The sequence below is a fragment of the Panthera tigris genome, chromosome A2 (genome assembly GCF_018350195.1).
Source record: "Panthera tigris isolate Pti1 chromosome A2, P.tigris_Pti1_mat1.1, whole genome shotgun sequence".
NCBI lineage: Eukaryota > Metazoa > Chordata > Mammalia > Carnivora > Felidae > Panthera > Panthera tigris.
In genome coordinates, this window is record NC_056661.1 from 86,642,333 (window position 1) to 86,654,830 (window position 12,498).

Sequence of the window (12,498 nt, forward strand, 5' to 3'; positions counted from 1 at the left end):
AAGAATTAAAGAACATCCCGCCTCTGTCCCTGTCCTGCATAGAAAAACTGTCTACTCAGTCTGAATATTTGAGGGCAATGTGACCCAGAGCATTACATCCTCTTCAGAAGATTCAGAAAAGTTCACTTCCTCATGGATCCATAGAACAGCTCAGAAATGGTGATTGTTCCCAAAATTTCATCTATCTTATAATCTCTTGAAATAGAAGCTCCCAGACTCTCTCCAGAGGTCTAATTTCTCAACTCTAACCCCCTTGATAATTCAGGAGTGAGGAACTGCCCATTTGGTGGACAGAATTAGGAAAGATGCCTTCTTAAAAGAGTTCAGAATTAGTAGCTCAGTCGGTTAAGTGTCCGACTTCAGCTCAGGTTAATGATATCATGGTTCGTGGGTCTGAGCCCCATGTCGGGCTCTGTGCTGACAGCTAGGAGCCTAGAGCCTGCTTCGGATTCTGTGTCTCCCTCTTTCTCTGACTCTCTCTCTCTCTCAAAAATAAAAACAAACATTAAAAAGAAATTAAGAGTTTAGAATTAGAACTCAGATGACATTTTTACTTATGGGGGGAAAATAAAGTTGAAAGAAATGTCAAGATAAATCAAATAATCAAATGGCTCTTGATTGCTACCTCAGAACCCAACAACTTATGATATTGTATCCAAGTATTAAAAAAAAAAAAGGTGAGAGTACACTTTAAAAGTTAAATCTTATCCACATTGCATTATATTGTAACTTTAAAAGCACTTAATGCATTTAAAAATACCTTATCATACAAATGCTCAGATAATCCTAATAATCCAATGTGTTGGGCAGAGAATAGATTATTATATTCATTTTTCAAATGACATCCTTGCTACAGAAAGTTTAAATGATTTGCCCAAGTTCATCTCAACAATAATGGGAATGCGTTCCTTTAATGGGCTAGTGAGGTAGACCTGCCCTCATAGTCCCAACTCCTTTTATAAGTGTCTATATTCCTGCTATTCTTCACATTTCCAACTCAAATTCTTCTGTTTTCATAAAGATCATTATGATACCCAAACCTCACCCCACCCCCACGACTGATAGTGATGTTTTCTTCCTCTGACCTCATAGCACTTTATCTCTGCTTCTACCATAAATAAATATATTGGGAATCAGGAGATTCGGTTTGAATTCTGCTTGGTTATTTACTGCCATGAAGATCCTAACAAGTAACCACAGTAACCACTTGAACACTAGTTTTCTCACTATTAGAAAAGAGAAAACTATAGTACAGATAATATATGCCCATGGAATTTTTTGGAAATTTAAGTTTGATTAAACCAGTAGGAAAGAACTATGTTAAATGTAAAGCCCAACACAAAGTTACTTTTCATATACATATATTTCTTTTTTATATCCACTTTTATTTCCCCTATTTTATTTCCTGGAAGAAAGACTCCATATCCAGTGAACACTTGATTGCGTCACAGCACTCATTGGTGCTTCACAAGAAGCATTCGATACAAACTTCTAAAATGAATGAATGATCAAATGTATGACTACATTAATCAAGTAAGTTTCGTAAAGCAGCATGTTCATCACCACCTGCTAAACGTTGAAGGCCAAAATCTGACTTCAACTTCTCTCCAATCTCATTGTCTATTTTCCCCCACCACGTCAGCCAACCTAGATTTACCTCTGATTCCTTAAATACACCGTAAATTTTTCTGGCTCTAGGTCTTGGACCAAATTATCATCCCCTTTCACGTCCTTTATCTGTTGGAATAGTATCCATCCTTACAAACCTAGCTCAAATGCCATTTTCTCCATGAAGCTTTCCTTAATCTCACTCACTAGAAATGACGCTTCCTATTCCACAGTATTTGTTCATCTCTCATTGCTCTTATCATGTGACCACATATTACGTTTCCTTGTACATATATTATCTAACCTAATACTCTGATTCTGTTATGATCAGCCTTATGTTTTAGTTATCTTTATATCCTGCCAAACCTATATTAAAATGTCTTCCATATAACAGGTACTCAAATAATATACGTGGCTTCAAAGTCCAACTGCATGTTTCTGCTTTATAAATTGGCAAATGACATTTTATGAAATGATCATCCATTGCTTTAAGTCATTATTACTGTACATTCCTATCAATGTCATATAGTACGAGCAGAAAGAGATCTTCATTAAAATTTTAAAAGCTACCAACATATAAACAAACTTCTTATAATCCAATTTCTGCTATAATTTGAAAGCAGCATGTTCTTATTAATTGCAATGTTATCATTAAAAATGGCCTATCTGGGGGTGCCTGGGTGGCTCAGTTGGTTGGGTGTCCAACTTCGGTTCAGGTCATGATCTATGAGCCCCGCATTTGGCTTTGTGCTGACAGCTCAGAGCCTGGAGCCTGCTTTGGATTCGGTGTCTCATTCTCTCTGCCCCTCCCCCACTTGTGCTCTGTCTCTCTCTGTCTCTCAAAAATAAATAAATGTAAAAAAAAAATTTTTAATGGCTTATCTGGAAAGTTGAGGTAGTCAATATGACTTTGGGATAAGAAGAACAAATGATACTTTAGAAAAAAACCAGAAGTTGGCACATTTTTAATTTACATCATTTTTATCTCTCCTTGGCAGCAAACATCCCAACTAATCTAACAGCTACCAACGATCATCAATGCTGTTATTATTGTAACATAGACTTCATTTATAACAAGGGTACACAAGTTTTCTCTCTCGGGGATATTTAAATCCCACAATCCTTCATCGCCTGCTGTCAGCTCCTTCCTGCGCTGTTCGCAGACATAATGTACACATAAGCCACTAACAGCTGTCCTCCAGACAAACTAAGTGATTTCTGCACCTTCTCATTGGGTGGGAGCCACCAGATTTCTTTTAAAAATGTATTCTTCTGGCCTCTCTGTTGTCACTTATCTCATTATGTCACCTTCCCTGTATTATTTCTTCACTCCAGAGAATTTCTGAGTGGTTTTTTGTTGTTGCTGTTTTGTGTTTTGTTTGTTTTGTGTTTGTTTGTTGCTGTTTGGGGCTTTTGTCCTTCTCCCTGAATGTCCCCAAATCTCCACCTATCAAAATCTGATTTTATCCAGGGCCTTTAAGTGCTAGGTTAACATTAACTGAATTCTTGAGAATTATTTTTCTGTCCTCAATCAGAGTAAACAATGATGAACAATCATTTGTCACTACTGGCCCCTTTATGATTTGATAGTCAGGAAGGCATACCCAAAGACTTAAAAATATAAAATATGATCCTTCTGAGAATACACCCATCAATGTTGAACCTGCTCTTAGGACTTCTTCATTTTACGAACTGACTTATGCTGTTATTAATGACTCTCAACTAATAAGTGAAACATTACTTCATAAGGTATATCAAAATCACTGGCAGGAAAAGGAGAGGTATAGTTTGGAAAAGTGTAATTTTATATTAAAATTGTATTTATGGGGCTCCTGGGTGGCTCAGTCAGTTAAATGTCTGACTTCAGCTCAGTTCATGATCTCACGGCTTGAGTTCAAGTCCCACATCAGGTTCTATGCTGACAGCTCAGAGCCTGGAGCCTGTTTCAGATTCTGTGTCTCCCTGTCTCTCTGTCCCTCCCCCACTCACGCTCTGTCCCTCTCTCAAAAATAAACATTAAAAAAATGTTTAAAATTGTATTTATAATGGGAAAACATGGTCCACTTTTTTCGCAGCACAGAAATGATCCCAGTTAAGAGTACCATAATTTTGGAAGGCAGGAGTATGAATTTAAAAGTTAAAGTAATTATCACTGTATGGTAAGTAATAATAAATAGTGTGGATCTTACAGAGTGCAATGAGTATATGCTCAGCATCTTTGATTTCATTTTGACTTTATATGCCAAAGTTATCAGAAATTGTGGCAGCATTTTGGGCTTATTATTGGAGAAAATGGCTTAAAACTTTTTTTTTTTTTTTCTAAATTTACAATTAGAGAAGAAAAAGAGAAAGGAAGGAAGGAGAGGGAGAAAGAAAGGACAAGAGAAAAATAATGCCATCCTATCATACCAGTGATAAACCAAACACCATTTGTGTAAGCAATGATAATGGTTTAAGAGCATGAACACAATAAATAAACACACTCACCTCGGTTAAATGAGGATTGGGATTAAAACCACACAGGCTACACACAGTGGTTTGACACTCAGTGCATGTGTTAAAATTGGCCTTTTCTGGAACATGCAACAGAAGTTCAGTGGTATTGCAAAGAGGACAGATGGTTTTAGAGAGGCCTTGTCCTGGAGTCTGGGCTGCACACGGAGCAGTGGATGGCTGCAGAGGTTTCCCAGCTTCTGTTTGGCTTACTGGTTTTGTAGATGGCTGAGCTGAAGGCTTTGCCGGGCCTGGCTGTTGAGGTGGGGGCTTTGCCGGGCTGGGCTGCTGAGAAGGGGGCTTTGCCGGGCCTGGCTGTTGAGGTGGGGGCTTTGCCGGGCCTGGCTGTTGAGGTGGGGGCTTTGCCGGGCCTGGCTGTTGAGGTGGGGGCTTTGCCGGGCCGGGCTGCTGAGAAGGCGGCTTTGCCGGGCCAGGCTGCTGAGTAGGGGGCTTTACCGGGCCAGGCTGCTGAGGAGGGGGCTTTGCCGGGCCAGGCTGCTGAGGAGGGGGCTTTGCCGGGCCAGGCTGCTGAGGAGGGGGCTTTGCCGGGCCAGGCTGCTGAGGAGGGGGCTTTGCCGGGCCAGGCTGCTGAGGAGGGGGCTTTGCCGGGCCGGGCTGCTGAGGAGGGGGCTTTGCCGGGCCGGGCTGTTGAGGTGGGGGCTTCGCCGGGCCGGGCTGTTGAGCAGGAGTTTTTCCTGTCCCTGGCTGCTGACCCAGAGACTTTGTTGCCCCAACTTGCTGAGATGGAGTCTTTGCAGGCCCAGGTGGCTGAGCTGGAGACTGTGACTCAGGTTGGTGAGCTGGAGATTTTGGTGCCCCTGGCTGCTGGGCTGGGGGCTTTGCTGGCCCTGGCTGCTGAGATGGAAGTTTGTCTGACCCAGCCTGTTGAGTTTGAGGCTTCGCAGGCCCAACAGGCTGAGCTGGAGACTTTGGCCCAGGCTGCTGAGCAGTAGGCTTTGTTGTCCCTGGTGGCTGGGCTGGGGGCTTTGCTGTCCCCGGCTGTTGAGCTAGGGCCTTCGCTGGCCCTGTTTGCTGAGCTAAGGGCTTTGCAGGCCCAGGCTGTGCTGTAGCAAGTTTTTCAGGTCCAGGCTGCTGGGCTGGAGGTTTTCCAGGACCTCCCTGCTGAATAGGTGGTTTGGATGGGCTTTGCACAGAGGGTTTAACAGATTCTCCCCTTAGTGTGTCTGACTGTTTTGTCTGAGGCCTGGTTGCATCTCTTTGAAGGGGCAATTGTGCCTGGTCTGTCTGAGGAGCCTGCGTAAGCCCCTCAATTGGCTTTCCTGTCCCTGAAGGTTGTAATTTAATCTTCTCTGGTTGCTGAGAAGATACTGATCTGGGAGAGCCATCCTGCTGCAGTGGGACCCTCGCAGGTCCTTGCTGCTTAGGAACTGGCTTAGGTGACTGTTGTGGTGGAGGTTTCGTGATTCCTTCGGGTTTTCCTTGTTCTTTCTGAGCCATTTTCTGTTTCTTGGCAGTTTCTTCCTGGGATGAATCAGTGTCTGATATCAAATCAAAAGGATTAAATTTATTTACAACCGAGGAGACAGCACTTAAAGGGTTAACCTCTGAGAGGAAGCCAGGCATCATACTAGACTTGTGCTCTTCCTTCAGATCAGTTCTGGACTTTGATTCTTTCAAGCTAATAGTGGAAGGACTCCTTCCAGGCAACTTCTGCTCTGACCTCAAAGTGTCTGTAGTTCTACTCTTACTGAGACCAGGCGGAGCTGAACGCCCTGGGTCCGGCGGTTTCCCTGATTGTTTTGGAGGATGACTACTATCCAACTCTTGTTTCCTAGAAGAGTGAAACAAAAAGAAGTAAAAATAATGGAAATTATCCCAACTCTAAATAATATGAAAAAGCTATTACTTTCTTACAGTCTCAAAATTATGCATGTATAAATATAATTAGAACACATTTTTGCAGTCTACTGTACGTGACCAGAAAAGGTTTAATCCCTCTGTTACTTTCTTTACATGGGTAGAGATTTTCAACAAGAAGGTAAACAAAAAGGGAAAAAAACAAAAATAATACCTGCTACCGTAAGTCATGAAAACATAAGAAATCTAGCTAGACATTATTTATAATAGTTTATTTACATTTACACTTAATAGAATCCAGCCATACTTAACACCTAATTATATTAAATTGATAAATCAAGGCAATGCCATGTTCTAGTATGTTCATGTTCAAAGAATGTTATTCTTCCAAATACTAGCAGCACCAAGAATTAAAACTAATCATTTTAAAATGTGGGAGTTTGTTCCAAACTTTTTTTTTGATGTTGTTTGTGTGTCTTACTTGATTACAAGAATTAAATTAGTCACATATGGCATGTGTGGCATCTGGGAAATGTTTAGTAAAGGAAGTTATGTCAGGCATTTCCAGGGGCTGAGAAAGTTGATAGTCTATTCAATTTTACTCTGTCTACAAAGAAAATATCCATTAAATATTATCCTTATTAAACTTCATAAAATGAAAAGTCCTACTTTGATTAATTAGAAATTTTTGAGAAATAATTCCCTATTTCTTGTAGAAGAAAAATATTATGTCATTTAATTATTATTCCAATAGCTAATACTTAATGAGATCTCTATGCAAAATAACAATTGATACTTACAGAATCTCGAGATTTAGCCTGGTATACAACTAGTAATAAGCTGGTTGTGACCCCATTTTTGAAGGTATTGTTACTTTTCTCAGAAGAAAATATATAATAATCTCTTAATGTTTTGTGTAACACTCTTGCCACTGTTAGGCTATTAGTAATATTATTCATTATTAACAGCTTTAAGAATGTAACTAATCTGCAAAATTTCTTTTAATTCATAGACAAATATACATGATGGATTTTTTTTTAAAACAGTTTTGGAAACACGATCACTTTTAAATGACTATGGCTAAATAATTGTAAGTTTTTACTTTTAGCCAAAAATTAAATACATTATTTTTTTTTAAATAAGCCATTCTTCACTGATAAAGTTGCAACTAAAAAGAATAGGATATATTAGAATTGTTAACAAATAAAATTATAAGTATTGCATTTGATAATGTAGCTTTTTAATTTTGGAAAAGATTTATTTATTTTTAATTAAAAGAAAAAAGAGAAAGTTATTCAGTAGCACTTAAAATATGAGATAATCACAATAAAGTTCTATAAGTTTTGTTTTGTGAAAATTTACTTGCTAATGGGCCAGATTATAAATTTTTAATTTCAGATCATTTAGTACCTAATATGAATTAAGTTTTTGAAGTTCCCCAAAGGATACAGAAATTTGAGTTAGATCAAGTCATAAGGCATAACAGAAAGAAACACAGAAGCATTCCCTCTAGTTAGCAACAAGTCCAAAGGAAATAATCTATACAAGCCAAGGTATGTAAGAAGTGATTTTCTGATAAAAGAGAAATAAATAGAATTCCTAGTTTTGGCAATTCCCTCCAGGAAAAAAAAAAAAAAAATTAGGAAATTTGAGATAACTGAAATGAGGAACTAAAATTATTACCCTAATTAATTCCAACAGTTCTAAGATAGTTATCTTTTAAAAAGCTACGTATTTCCATTTTGGGAAAATGATTTTGAATGTTTCTTTACAGGCCGCAAAAGCCATAGTAAACGACCTAAGATGGATTATTTCCAGAAATTCCACTGTTTAGATCTTCACATTATTCTGGAAATGATCCACATTCAATTAATGAAATCTACCACTCCCATGAAAGGGCACATTCTTAGGAACTTCGTTAGAGAAGTCCCTGTCTTATGAGTAATTATTAGGCATTTTTTTGAATTGGTTCCCTTGTGGAGTCCTAGAGACCTACATTTAAACAGAGTACAAAAGAAATCTATTCTTAATTTAACGAAATCCTCTTGAAAATACTATTAAGCTTAATCATTGTTTGTGTTATTTCACAGAATCCAGCCTATGTACAAAACAAATAAAAAATGAACTTTGTGAATACCAAGTAGTTGTGTTATCAACACCAAAATTCAAAGCAAGCTGCTTCCAGCAGAAATTACAATTGTATGTACTTCCTACAAGTATAAGTTATACAGTCTAACAAAAGCCTTGAGAAAATACTGACAGATATGAAGATTGCCCTACAACTTAAACTAATTTCAGTTACTAGAATGATGTGAGTTAATGTAAAACATAGAGATGTGGATGTGAGAAATAGAAGGACAATCATTAAAAGAGATATAAGCTTAATCCTGAACAAAAATATAAGGATGTCTTAGCTAACTATGGTCTTTCAGTGAAGTTTTGTTTGGTGTAACAGTTGCTCTGTCAAAAACAAACATGACGAAAATGCAATCTGTGCCTTGTAAACTAGACTGGGACCTCCTAGAGAGGGAATGTGTTTCACTCATCTTTGCATCACTAGAACCGAATCTGTTAACTAGAGAGCATGTTTGATGAGTGAATGAATGAACACATGGATGACAATGAATTGATGAATGTATCAGGTTTTTGTTTTATGCTAGATTAATGCTTCATCAATTATTTTCAAAGTCTTCTGCAGTCCTTCCAAGGCATAAGTGCAAACATTCTATATGCATTTTAGAACCTGGGCTTGGCTTGCTACTCTAGGAAGAAAAAATGTTTGTTGAGTTGTCTACCAGTTGGAGAGATGCAAAGGAATACTAAAGAAAATAACAGATTCAGTCAGAATTCCTATGAAATATTCTGCTAATCAGAAGCACTTTTCAGTAAAGCCCTTCTCAAACCTGTAGTTGTAAATAGAATGAGTTGACCAAGTAATAAAATTGTCTTCCCCTGGGTCTTTAATAAATCAAAAATTCAGGAATATTTTGTTTGTAACCTGTAACTTCTAGCTTGTAACTACCCATGCTTTAAACAACCTCCTCTTTCATTACTACTGTCATCACCAGATTAGAATTTTTCTTTCATCATTTAGCAGAAAAAAATATTTCAGCTACAAATGAGGTAAACAGTATTCAAGGCTAAGAATATAAAAGCAGTTGGAATGCTAAAAAAAACTTTTTAATGGAACACATCAGGCAATGACACTTGACAGTGCTGAGTCACATAAAATTTTTGATATTAGAAATACAAGCAACTTCAGGAGTATCTATTCATTTTTATACTGTAGAGGATACTAGGGCTTAAAGTGGCTAATAGATTATCCAAGGCTATAAAACTAGCTAGTCACAGGGGCACCTGGGTGGCTCAGTGGGTTGAGCCTCTGACTCTTGATTTCCACTCAGATCACTATCCCAGTGTCCTGGGATTGAGCCCTGCATCGGGCTCCGTGCTGAATGTGGAGCTGCTTAAGATTCTCTCTCTGTCTCTGTCTCTCTGTCTCTCTCCATCTCTGTTTCTCTCTCTCCTTATGCCCCTCCCCCGCTCACACGCTCTCTTAAAAAAAAGAAAAAAAAAAAAAAAAAACAGTCACAGATATCTAGTATCCGGACTCCTGGTCGGGGTGGGGAGGGGAGTGGGAGTTCCACTGACTTCTCCACATGTAAAAAAAATGTAGATTCATCAGAATAACTCCTAACAGTGCATAATTCAATACACAATTTGTCTGAAGCCATCACTGCCAGTGCCACCACTGCTGAGATTGATATTATTACTCTTTACAGAGTTCCTTCAAATTAAAATTCAAACAAAAATATCCCTGTCAACTTTTAACCAATCCTCACAATGATTCTACAAGATAGGTAAAACAAGTGTCACTTGCCTTATTTGAAGCAAGGAAACTGAGGCACAATGGCTGAAACACATATACAATTTGCCTTGAGTCAGTTAAAATGAATAGGATAAGAACTTAGGGTTTTGGGGTCTCAACCCTTATTTAAAAACAAAACAAAATACTTCCATGTCTAACTGACACACTTAACCCCTTCAAACCTTAAAAAATTGGATACGCTTTTTTATATATACTTAGAGTGCTTCTAAAAATCTGAATCTAAACCAGGTGTTTCTTTGGTTATCCCATGCGGGGATAATAAATTTGCAAAAATTATGCATCTTTTATAAACATAATTCAGTAAAATATAAGGTTTCAAAAATCAGAAACATATTGTTTATCTGTTGAGATGAAGCTTTCACCAATAAGTTTTGAGACCACAGATTACCTACTAATAATTCTACTCTAACAAAATTATCAATGGAGAATCTGATATAAGTACTGTATAAAACCAGTTTCATAGGCTGAAATAGTATTTTTCAGCCACCCTCTGAACCAAAGAAAAGTTAGGATTGCAGAAATGAAAGCTCAAACTTTTTCTTGGTCTATGTAACCAGGGTGCTAAACCTGTTGCATGTACATATTAGGAAAAACTATAGAAGAGCTGACATACATTTCTAAAAAGCTAATAGAAGTACTGTACCTCGTTATTATCCCATAAAAATATAATATATGAGCATTCAAAATTTTTCCCAAGTTTTCATCAGTAGAGAAAAATGGTGCATATCATAAGCTGTTAAGACTTAAGATAATGGATAGAAAAAGCTTTATACCAAAGAAACAACCCCATATATTACTAGTTAGAAAAACAGATTTAATATAAAGGGTCAGGTTTTTACTAGTAGTGGTGGCTTCATTTCAAGAACACAGGATTTTTAGCTGATATATTGTGGAAACTTAAGATTTTATGTTAAAAATATTGCAACTATCCATGACACTTCTCCTACGTTAAAAGTTATTTGATAAAATTATATGCATATACGTATATGACAGCTTCTAAGTTAAAATATTTTTATGAAATAGAGGATAAGAATCTACACCTACAATATCCAGATCTTTCAATATCTCAAATGAAAATTGTAGGTCTCCCTTCAGTCAACATAAAGCAGGAATGGTTTCAGGACAACGGACAGAGAACTGTTCGCTAAAGGAGGGTGTAAAGTTAAAGGGTTTGTTTACAATAATAAAGGCAGGGCAGGCACAATGATTATACCCTCTTAGGGCTCTAATTAGAAAACAACTAATTTATTAGATGAAGCAAAATGGAGAGCTACAGAAGGAAATTAATACGGTAATATTACAGAATAGCTCTTAATTGCCTGTGCAAGTTGTCATTTATTTGGTTTGACTTGAAAACTATGTACTGGAAACTAATTTTAAGATAACACAAATTCACATGTTCTAAACTGTAAGATACTTTTGCATATAAAAGAGCAATAGTTTAAAAAATAGCATATGCTAATTCAGAAAAACATGTACAGCACCTGCTCCGCTGCGACCGAACCATCTGTCTAATGCCATAATATATTTTAGGGTCCCTCATTGAATATAAAAGGTGTATTCATTCTATACCTTCTACCTAAACAGCTCCTTTTCTCCTCTGGGGCTGGGGTGGGAAGGAAGGACAAATCACCTCCCAGGGAATTAAAGGTATTGTTACAGAAATATTTCAGACATCATTCACAGAGAAAAAGACGCCGAAATGACTGGGGAGGTTTAAACAGAGACAGGTAAACACCCAGTTCTATCCATTTCCCAACACGTCCGTTTTGTATTAATGGAAGACTTCCAGATTAGTAAAACACTGGAGGGCGTCTCTCCACGCCATCCTAGGGGAAAAAGGTTCCAAAAGGCCAAAAATCACAACCTAAAATCACAGTTCCAGGAATGCAACCCTTGACTATCCCACTAGAAACTCTACAATGCATCATTTTTATTCTGCCCAGAGAAGGCTTATGATCTCTTTCTCGTCACCCCATTAGGGAAAATAAAATGAACGGAAACCACATATATGTACTGCCGTGCTGGCACATACGGGTTGGCACATATGTGCACGGGAAGCTGTACATATATGCCTGGACATATACATCATGCTGTGCGTGCCTGTGCATGGAAGACGGCTCCGCAGCGGCCGGGGGAACGCTTCCCTTGGGCAGCCCCTGCGCCCTTGACATGACAGCGGCGATCTGTCTCCTCTCCTCTTCGCTCAGCTGGCTCAGATCCGCCTCCATGCCGGCCGGGATCACGGTGTGCAAGGAGCTCCCCGCCCCGCCAGCCCCTCCTCCGGCTGCCGCCGCCGCCGCCGCCGCCGCCAGCCCTTCCGGGAGCCCTTCCCCTTCCAAGCTCGCCTCGTTGCCCATGGCTCAGAGGGACTCGGGGCCGCTGCGCTCCCTCCTTGCGCTGCGTCCCCGTCGGGAAGCCCGCGGCCCGACGAGCAACCGGAGCCGGGGTCCGCCGTGGGGCGTGCAGGCGGCCGAGTCCCAGGGCTCGGGACCCGGCACCGCTGCCCGGAACGCCAGGCGGGTGTTAGTCCCGCTCGCAGGTGACGCCCGCAGCTGGTGCCTCCTCCATGTTGGACAACTCCCCGAAGCCGCCTCAGCGCCCCGAGTCGGGAGAAGCAGGTCTGAGCAGTGCCAGCCGGGCGCCGTCCGCCCCTCCCACCGCGCCCCGCCTCCTCGCCCGCGCCCTCG

General features: G+C 39.6%; 1 protein-coding gene across 1 annotated transcript in view; it reads right to left on the reverse strand.

The window, feature by feature from the left end:
- The window catches only part of PCLO (piccolo presynaptic cytomatrix protein), a 360,380-nt gene extending 348,212 nt beyond the window's left edge, over nucleotides 1-12,168 (reverse strand). The window contains exons 1-2 of the mRNA XM_042965364.1: nucleotides 11,912-12,168; nucleotides 4,096-5,893 (exon numbers count right to left, since the gene is read on the reverse strand). Of these exons, the coding sequence (XP_042821298.1) occupies nucleotides 4,096-5,893; nucleotides 11,912-12,168 (2,055 nt within the window). The remainder of the gene's footprint in view (nucleotides 1-4,095; nucleotides 5,894-11,911) is intronic.
- Nucleotides 12,169-12,498: the final 330 nt, after the last annotated feature.